Source organism: Salarias fasciatus, unplaced genomic scaffold (genome assembly GCF_902148845.1).
Source record: "Salarias fasciatus unplaced genomic scaffold, fSalaFa1.1, whole genome shotgun sequence".
Taxonomy (NCBI): Eukaryota; Metazoa; Chordata; class Actinopteri; order Blenniiformes; family Blenniidae; genus Salarias; species Salarias fasciatus.
Window position 1 is genome coordinate 48,197 of NW_021941394.1, and position 10,727 is coordinate 58,923.

Sequence of the window (10,727 nt, forward strand, 5' to 3'; positions counted from 1 at the left end):
ACGCAACGCTCCTCTTCTGATCAATTTAACGCTGCAAACTCCAACTTACAGACCAGTAATCACTACAGGAGAGTATGAAGAGTAGGGTGCATCAAAATACACATTTCCGGTGTACTGAACAGTGCGTCTGATTTTATGGCATAAGGGGGTAATAGGAACTGTGTCCCGCACATGGCCTGCTGTTTAGTGTGTGTGTGTGTGTGTGTGTGTGTGTGTGTGTGTGTGTGTGTGTGTGTGTGTGTGTGTGTGTGTGTGTTCTTGTATTTCTATCCTTGTCGGGGCCAAATGTCCCTACAAGGATAGCAAAACGTGGAACGACGTGCCTTGTGGGGACCTTTTTCTGGTCCTAAGTAGGAGAAACAGTGTTTTCTTGACCATGTTGTTGTTACTGAAAAAAGTAAAAGTGCAAAAACATTTCTTTAGGGTTAGGCTTTGTTGTGGTGTGGGTTAGGGTTAGGGTAAGGGTCAGGGTTAGGGGCTAGACATGAATGGGAGTCAATGGACGGTCCCCACAAGGATAGAAATACAAGAGAGTGTGTGTGTGTGTGTGTGTGTGTGTGTGTGTGTGTGTGTGTGTGTGTGTGTGTGTGTGTGTGTGTGTGTGTGTGTGTGTGTGTGTGTGTGTGTGTGTGTGTGTGTGTGTGTGTGTGTGTGTGTGCGCGCGTTGTTGCAACACTGTTACATTTCAAGCCCGGAGACCTGTATATTCCAATATTCCCGCACATTTTACCCTCTGTTTTGCGAGAACTATTCTATTTTCCCGCACCTGCATAAAAAAAAAAGGGGGGGGGGGGTTTGTCTAAAGCTTTGCCTGTGTAGCTCAGTCGCTGAGTCAATTCCCTCAACGCCACCATCACACCCCACAGGATCCAGCTCTCACAAGATGGCCTTAAGCCCCCGCCAGAGCAGCCGCACCCTGGTTTTTGGTCTGGGCGCCAGCATCACCGGTGCAGATGCCATCATTACTGGCGCCAAGCTGCCAAGTGTTCGCCAGATCTTGCGGTGCTTGCTGTATCACTGCGACACACAACTGCATGCAAAGCGACCAGGTCTGACTGTAAATGGTAAATGGACTGCACTTATATAGCGCTTTTTACCCTGCACTGACAGCCCAAAGCGCTTCACACTGCAATATCAGATTCACCCATTAACTCCATACTGGGTGGTGGTAAGCTACTACTGTAGCCACAGCTGCCCTGGGGCAAACTGACGGAAGCGAGGCTGCCAAACTGCGCAATCGGCCCCTCCCACCACCAACCATTCACTCTCACGCTACTTTCATACTTAGGCAAGGTGGGTGAAGTGTCTTGCCCAAGGACACAACGACAGTTTTACGCCTGCGGGAGCGGGGATCTGGTTCCTTGGTATTTTTTATGTTTTTATACATGCTTCTACATGCTTTATAAAGAATATTTATAGAAGCAAGCACATCATTACATTCAGTGCAGGTTGTTTCAGAGAGTGACTTCTAAATTCTATTCAAAATAAATGTTCTAAAAATCGATTTCTTGTCGTTTTTGAGATTGCCTTGACATGTTACGCAAGAAATCAACCAAAAACGCCCATTTGGTATTTTTCACATGCTGTGTTCCATCTCTAAATCTCAAGTAATTTCCCCAAAATAACCCCAATCAGATTGATATGTTGAGGTTTCATTTTTGCATTGCAATTTGATGCACCCTAATGAAGAGCCACTTGCAAAAAGTCATCAGTGTGAAAGACTCGTCTTAGATGCATGTAAGAATCTGTGGGCGCGCACACACCAAATATGAGAACTGAAAAAAATACCTCTCCACACGTATGCACTGGTCATTAGGTTACCGTCATTTCCCACACAAATTGAATAGTTTCTTCAAGATTAGTTTCTTTATAATGAAAGACTGAATGGGAAAAAAAAAAAATAGCCATACACAAAAGTCACACGATCCTTTTTCATTTTGACAATTCATATAATTACAAACCAGGATTGGCATGACTGCATGTACAAAACTGATGACTGTGACTCCAGGATCCAGTATACTTTTCTCACCAGCAGGTCAGCCCCAAATCAAAGTTCAAGACAGACACACATTTCTGTTACAAGTTATAAAAAATGCCGGGACAAACTGTTTCATTTAAAATGTTCATCTGCTGAGGAAGGCAGAAAGAAAGTGGGTGTTCAGCTTTCACTCTGCATCATCGTCCTCTTCCTCAACATCTTCACCCTGTACAGGCTCCTCCTCCGCAAACATCTCAAACTCGCTCGTTTCCGAGTTCCACATACATTTAATCTGCACCTTGAACTCTGCCATCTCAATAGCAAAGAGTTTCTGTGTGAGAGGCAAAAAAAAGGTCAAATGAAACTACAGTTCTTCTTGTTACAGTCAACACTTAGTTGAATCAACTGAAAGAAGAACTCACCAGAATACGAGCCTGCTCCGGCGTCAACACGTCTCCCTCCTTGCAGACTTGGTGGTCCTTCAGCAGAGTCTCCACTCCTTCAGGAGCAGCGGACACAGAGCGTCAACGCAACGTCTCAGTTTGAGGTCAAATCAGCTGTCACTGTTCACTGCTTAGTTTGATCGATCACGGTAAAATTCACTTTGTATGGATAATCAGCCAAATATAACTGTTACACACAACATTTAATAAAAAGATTAATGCAATATCAGATTGTGTTTTTGACTTTGAAAGTGTGGACACTGTTGTTTTAACATTTGATCCCCATACTCAGAACTGGAAAGTTTCCTAACAGAAGGATTTACTCCTGTTTATGAAGGTGGTCCAATATAAAAGATTTAAAGGACTGGTGATTTTGATCATTATCACAAATTTACACAAAATTCTTCAATATCAAACTGTGAGAACTTTTAACACAAGAGAAAAAGAGTTGTGCATATTAATGTGATAAAAATAAATTCTGTGCCTTTATATTTGTTATATAACATCAAGTAGTTAAAATAACCATCCTGTCTTTAGAACCTGGAAAGACACCTTTTTTCTTTTTGGGTTTGTCTTTAAAATTTGTCTGTTCAGCCACATGAAGGCTGAAGGGGATTAACTGATTGAAGCACCCACAGAATAAACGTATGATGCTGTTTTCTTGAAACCTTTTTCCACAGAGAAAAATGAACACTCCCAGAGCTTTCACTATTTCACCCAGTTCAAAGAGATGGATTATGCTCGGGCAGGCAACCCGGCACAGATGGATATAACTCTGGACGAGGGACCTCTGGAGCAGTTCCCTCACTCGATGGAACCTCAGCTGAGGCAGCTGGGTCTTCCCACAGCGCTAAAGAAAGGTACGACTAAAGCTGTGGAGTAAGAACATATACTTAAGTCTTGTACTTTTAAAGAATCACAAAAGCTAACATTGGTGAGTTTACTGATGCACCACTTACTCTAGAACTTCATCTTTTGTTTTGTTGGTGAAGAGGATTGCGACTTCCCCTCGCAGATATCTGGTCACCTAAACACCACCAAAGGAATTAATAAGTCATACTGACCAGGTGTGAGGTGCTGCCCACCTTATGCAAATTATCTTTATATTCATCCGTATCTCCTTTTCCCAAAGCAACAATCATGACTTTATTTTTGCCAAAGAAGAATCTGTGAAAAAGGGACATAATAGTCGTGTCACTGTTACTTCAATAGCATCAACAGACGTTTACGGTCACTGCCTCAATGAAGATACTGGGGAGACACAGCTGACACGTTCTTGTCAAAGAATGACAACTAACTTGTCAGAACTGAGTGCTTCTGCAAGTATTTGTAAATGCAATGATAATTCTTAGAATTTAAAAAGATTTCTTTAAATTAGATTCTGTTCATTTTAAGACTACCTAATTTGCAATAATGAAACCTGGCACACACTCATCACTAAAGTATCAACACTGTCAAACTGCTGCTGAAACTCTAATTTTTACTCCTTTACCGTCAAGTATAGATGAAGTTAAATACGATCTATTTGACCTGACTTACTACGACAATTCCAAATGATAGATCTTTAAAGTAGGAAACCTTGGTGTTTGAAGTTTGAAGTTTTATTAATGGAATGCCACTTGAGATGTAGCATCTCGTTTTCGAGGGGGTCCATAAACACATACATATCGAACACAATTTACAATAACATACATAAATGCACACATATAAACATGAACAGACACACACACACACACACACACACACACACACACGCACAGGACAGACATGCTCCTTTGTTCCCTCACCCCCCAATCCTCCATGAATTGAGAAACAGGTAATACATCATTGACGAAAGTTCAAAGGGAAAAAAAAAAAACAACTAAAAACTAAAAACATAAGCACAAAGCTTTAAGGTGTGGAAATAATAAGGATTGGAATAGACCCAAAGATGTTATATCACGAATGGATAAAGGTAACCTATTCCAATCAAATGGAGCCCTATACTGGAAGGCTCTGCGACCAATTTCTCTGTTTGTACGTGGAACAGTAAAAGTAAGACTATGAGTGCTTCTTAAAGAATATACAGAAGTAACTGGAACCAGAAATCGTTTAAGATACAGAGGACAATAAAAATAAATACATTTGAAAATGAATAGTATCCAGTGATATTGTCGCCTTTCATATGGTTGCAACCAGTTCAGCTTCTCAAACAAAATACAGTGATGAGTTCTAAAAGGACATTTGAGTATGAATCGACAGAGAGAATTGAAGAGAACATTTAAAGGTTTGAGATATAAGTCATGAGTGTTTTGATAAATTGTGTCAGCATAATCAACAATAGGGAGGACAAGTTGAGTTATTATTTGCTTCCTGACTTCTTGTGTAAAACAGTTTGCAGACCGAAAAAGAGGAGTTAAAGTAGCATATGTTCGTCTTATGATGTAATCTACATGAGGTTTGAAGCAGAGTTCAGGATCAAACCAAAGTCCAAGATATTTAGCAGAGTCAACGTTTTGGATAGTTGAACCATTACTAAACGAAATATGTAGGTTAGGAGATGTAAGTAAGTTAAAGTGAGAGCCAAAAAGCATGCAGCACGATTTCTTCAAATTCAGCTTTAATTTATTATTTTCAAGCCAGTTTTGAATCAGATTAAAATCTGCTTGCAGCTGAATCTGTAGTTGTGTGAGATCGGAATTAGCATTATAAAGCACTGTATCGTCAGCATACAAATTTATTGAGCAGTTCTGTATAATTTGCGGGAGATCATTTATGAAGATAGAAAAAAGTAGAGGACCAAGGGTGGAACCTTGAGGTACCCCATTTTCAACTATGCATTTCTCAGATTGAACACCATCAAAACGAACATACTGTTTCCTATTGTGAAGATAAGAGTTGAACCATAAAACTGCCTCTTTATTCAGGCCTGCTGCATAAAGTTTGTCAAGAAGCAAGTAATGGTCAACTAAATCAAAAGCTTTGGACAGATCTAAAAATATGGATCCCACAAGTTGACCCTGGTCAATGGAGGAGAATATGTCATTGGAAAATTTTAGCAAAGCTGTAGTTGTTGAGTATCCAGCTCTAAACCCAGACTGTACTGGTGATAAAATATGATATGCATTAAGGTACTGATATAGTTGATTGAATATAATTTTCTCAAAAACCTTGGCAACAGCACATATAATAGAAATTGGACGATAATTGTTTAAGTCAGTCGAATCGCCTCATTTGAAGACAGGAGTAACTCTAGCGGTCTTCCATATTGAAGGAAATGAGCAGGTGTTTATGGACAGATTAAACAGATCAGCTAGTGGAAACATTAACACATGTGCAGCCATTTTCAGAAACTTTGCATCAAGACCGTCAGGGCCCGCACTACTATTAGTTTTTAATCCACATAGTGCATTAAAAACATCTGAAAGGGTTATATTTCGAAAAGAAAAAGAGGGTCCAGTACATGGTTCGGTGGTAAAGCCCCCTGAAAGAACAGGAGGATTATTGGAGACACTACTAATGTTAGAAAAGTGTTGATTAAAAGCTTGTGAAATGATAACAGGATCAAACGTGGGTTCATTATTAACAATGAGCTGCTGAGTTTTACTTTTAGATTTGTGAAGAAGTTGATCCAACTGGTGCCAAAATTGTTTTGGGTTGTTTACATTTTGAGAAAAGCTGTCTTTATAAAAATTTGATTTTGCATTCCTTGTTTGTGTTTTACTCTGATTTCTAAGTAATTTGTAATATTCCCAATCAGAAGGATCATTTGAGGATCGAAACTTAGCCCAAGCTTGGTCTCTTTTTCTGAAGAGATCAAGCAATGTAGAGTTAATCCAGGACTATGAATTGAGTGGAAAAATAAAGTGCGCAGTATTAGATACATTGTGATTATCATTCAAGACAAACATTAGCATATTCATAAATGAGTATTTTATGATCAGTACTGGGGAGGCTGTGGCTCAGGTGGTAGAGTGGTTTGTCTTGACCACCTCTCTGTAAAACAAATCACAGTTGACCCCAATGGAAGTCCAGCAGTTTGCATGGCAGCCGTCTCGACTGGCGAGTGTGTGTGGCAAACAGCATAGTGCGTTAAACTAAACAAGTCAAAAGCCATTTAACATATTCTCATATAAAGATTCCATATAAATAAATCAAAGACGACAGCAGCCTCAGACTCAAACTGAAGGAAGAATGTGAATGTATTAACTACATAATCAGACAGACCAGTAACTTATCTGTTTTGGGTATTTTGATTCCTATGAAACTGCTGCAAACCAACATACGGTCATTTTATTTTATTTAATCGCGCAAATAGATGGACTGATGAGTAAAAAGACTATGAATCTCACTCTGCTCTTAACACTCCTCAGATCTCAGCACATTTGAACACTAAATTTCTAACTGATGTGTTGGCAAGCTCCACTGGTATCAATCAAAGCACTAAAAGAAAGAATATCTATTTTGAAGAGAATAATTATTTTATCAATAAACTCAAGAGACCACGAGAATCAGGAGTAACTGGACGGATGGAGACGTGTACATACCTGCTGTGTTTCCAGGCTGTTCTGATGTCTTTCAGTTTGTTATTCCTCATATTTTCCACGGAAAATATGAACAAATTTCTGTACGTGTCCACACATTTTCGTAGCTACAGAAAAACAGAAGGCATCCACAACTAGGCACACTTACTGACACTGTGGAAAACTCAGTCGAAATACCCATAGACCAGGCTGCACTAGACTCATCTTGATGGTCAACTGCCTGTGTAGCAGCATTCACAGCGTCGTATGACATTTTTTTTTAACATTCTTTCATGTAGGTCTCCATGTCTAACGGCATTCTAGACAGACTGTCTGCGTCGATATTCTCTCAGCCAGGACGATACTTTACCAAAAAATGGAAATCGGCCAGTTCTGCAACCCATCTACATCCTGTAGCATTCAACTTCGCTGTCGACAAAACATAAGTCAGCGGATTATTGTCACTAAACACTGTAAAAAACGGTGCATAGTACAAATAGTCGCGAAACTTTTCCGTAACTGCCCATTTAAGAGCTAGAAATTCCAACTTGCCTGAGTGCAAATTGTACTTTTTCTCAGCTGCAGTTAGCATTCTGGAGCCATAGGCGATCACGCAGAGTTTGCCATTTTGCCTTTGATACAACACAGCTCCTAATCCCTGGTTAGAGGCATCTGTATGTAAAACAAAGGGTTGCGTAAAGTCCAGAAAACCAAGAACAGGAGGCTGAACTAAACAGTCTATCAACTGCTCTAGGACTGACTGATGTACTTCACTCCACTGAATAGGAGAACTGGAGGGTACATTGTTATTTTGTTTCTGATTCCCTTTTTTTGGCTGATGCTCTATTTTCAGAGGGGCTTTAAGCATGTCATACAAAGGACTAGCGATACGAGAGAAATCTCTGATATACTGCCTATAGTAGCTTAGCAGTCCAAGTATTGCTCTGAGCTCACCAACAGTACCTGGCGGCTTGTTTTTCAGGGCTCGCACTGCAGCTGTATCTGCTGGGTCCATTTTACTTCCGTCAGCAGAGACAATCCTACCCAGGTACCTCACCTCTGATTTGAAAAGGTCGCATTTGCGTGGTTTCAGCTTTATCCCATTGTCTCTGAGGCGCTGCAGTACTCTCCCGACGTCCTCAACATGGTCCTCAAAAGTCCTGCTGAATACAAGAATGTCATCAAGATAAGAAACACATATCTCATCCTGCAGTCCTTCCAGGCACTGCTCCATACTCCGCTGGAACGCAGCTGGGGCGTTCATGAGGCCGAAAGGGATCCTGATCTTCGTAAAGGCCCCAGGGGGTCACGAAGGCAGTTAGATGTCTGCTCTCTTCAGACATTAACCCCTGGTGGTATGCCTTACCCTGGTCCAACAGTGAGAAGATGGTGTTCCCCCCCAGGTTGTCCATTACATCTTGTACCCTGGGAATAGGGTGTCGATCTAGGTGTGTTTTGCGGTTGAGCTCTCTGTAATCAATGCATAAGCGCAGCGAACCATCTTTTTTTCTTATGCATACTACAGGAGATGAGTAGGAGGATGTAGACTTCTCCACCCATCCTGGTGCTATTAAGTCCCGTGAGTAGTCCTTCATCTCCCTGTATAGCGGCTTTGGTACAGAGAGATATGTTTTTGAGACTGGTTCTGTGTCTTTTAACAAGATGTCCATTTGCAGATTTTTCACACATCCTATGTCATCATCTGTTTTTGAAAATGATGCTGACTCCTCTCGTAACATCTGCACAGCAAATTTTCCAGTGCTGAATTAACTCTGAAAGTGTTAAGAGTGGTCTCATATATACACTGTTGTAGTATTAAATGTAAGTGTTAAAATATACACTTTAAAGTGTTCATTCTAAGAATTAACACTGTCTAGAGTTAAATAGGAACACTGGTCAACAGAGAGCAATATTATTATAACTCCACAGAGTGTCAGCATTAGAAAATTAAAACTGGTCAGTGTTGAGATTTTAACACTACAAAAGTGTATATATGAGACCACTCTTTAACACTTTCAGAGTTAATTCAACACTGGAAAATTTGCTGTGTGCTTAACAGTCTCTCTTTTGTTTTCATCCAGATGAGACAGATCGACAGGAGGGTCTCATTGCTCGCTGATGGAAGCACACTCTGTGGCGTCTTGAATTTGGATCTTGTTCACAGCTACAGCTGGGAGGTCTTTTCTGAATATGTTAGCTGGATATACAGACCCCACTGACTGCACAATTCCTATAATCGTTCTCCCTGGTAGTGTAATGTCATGGCTGGTTGGGTTTTGTACACTAACAGTAATCTTTGGAAGAGAACCTGCTTTCACTAAAACTAATGTGTCACAAAACTCTAGGCCGTCCGGCCACTGTGTGTCTTCACAAGGTTCAAAAATCAGTGTAGTGTCCTCTTTAAATGTCTTAGCCTGCATTCTATAGTCAATAAACACAGGCTTGGTATGGTCACTCTCTCCTTTGCTGTTTTTACCTTGTACTCATGTATCTGCCCCACACTAACTGCTTTGATGAAAGTCGTAGCTTTGTTTTTCTTTAGATGTGGGAAAGCCACTTTCACTGCTCTCAAAAGCTTCTCTTCCTCTGAGTCAGTCGCACCTTTCATACTTTCCAGAACAAGGTGCTCGATGACATTAAACCCAATAATTTTACACCGTTGCTGGTTACCTTTAAGCACTAGAATGGGTACAAGTAACTCAGAGTCATTAGCTGTAAGTTTAAATGGTATCTCAACTCACCCTACATATGGCATATCTGTACCATAGACTGCTTCAAGATGGAGGGGTTCAGTTAGGTCGACCAGCTCGCTCACATTTCTGATTGGTACATTCGTTAAGTTAGCATCTTTCCATGACTCATCGATAGCACAAACCTGTGAGCCAAAGTCCCAAAGGGCTTCAACCATTTTATTGCCTAGAAAGCACCTAATGACACATTTTTTTTCCCCACTAACTGCATGACAGAAGGTATTTTGTCTTTTTCACACAGTATCTTTTTGACAGGCTTCTCAGAGAACTTCCTATCCCTTTCATGCACACTACCACAAGTGAAAGGCTTACATATTGTTTAATGGATGGGCCAGTGCTCTGCCTGGCACTTCTAGGAGACACTGAACATTTTAAACCCTGAGTTTTATTTTGTGTAGCACAACTGTAACACTGGGACTTATCCGTATCACTGGTCACACCATGTCCCATTGGAGTGACCCCTCCTAGTTTAAAGATCTATGTAATGCTTATCAGGGGGTGTAACAATGGAATTAAAGTAAATACACGTTAGGGCGGAGTTATGGCAATGGAGGGGTGTATCTGACTTAACAAAAGAAACCAGGTTCGCTATGGGAGCTCGGTATGTGAATGAAAAACCAGTGGAAACAGAAATTAAGTTTTTGGTAAATTGTATTAAATGAAAAATGTATTGACAGACATAAACAATAATAAACAACAAAGGGCCCAACACAACGGAAAATTCACAGATGGGAAAAAAAAAAACCCCAAAGGGAGAGAAAAAAAACCTTCAACCTTATTCACAGTTAGAGTGTTGGTTGTTACTCAGCTCACAGTCCACACAATCCTTGGTTGGTTTGCAAGGTTTAGTTCAGTTCATACGATTCTTGGGTTGGTTCGCAGAGTTTAGTTCAGTTCGTACGATCCTTAGTTTGTTCGCAAGGTTCAGTTCAGTTTTTATAATCCAGGCAAATTGGGAAAAAAAAGAAAGTCCGACCAGGCTCGGGCAGCTCGCCACCTCCCAGGGGAGGAATCTTTTTCAATGTTCTTTTTGGTAGGGAGGGAAAAAAACCTG

General features: G+C 40.6%; 1 protein-coding gene across 1 annotated transcript; it reads right to left on the reverse strand.

Moving 5' to 3' along the window:
• Nucleotides 1-2,165: 2,165 nt before the first annotated feature.
• LOC115385618 (mRNA turnover protein 4 homolog) lies at nucleotides 2,166-8,335 on the reverse strand. The gene is made up of 8 exons (XM_030087690.1): nucleotides 8,290-8,335; nucleotides 7,981-8,174; nucleotides 6,948-7,051; nucleotides 3,507-3,588; nucleotides 3,381-3,448; nucleotides 2,839-2,846; nucleotides 2,401-2,477; nucleotides 2,166-2,309 (listed from the first exon to the last, which is right to left on the reverse strand). The coding sequence occupies exons 1-8, from the start codon at nucleotides 8,333-8,335 to the stop codon at nucleotides 2,166-2,168; spliced, it is 723 nt and encodes a 240-aa protein (XP_029943550.1).
• Between the last annotated feature and the right edge of the window lie 2,392 nt (nucleotides 8,336-10,727).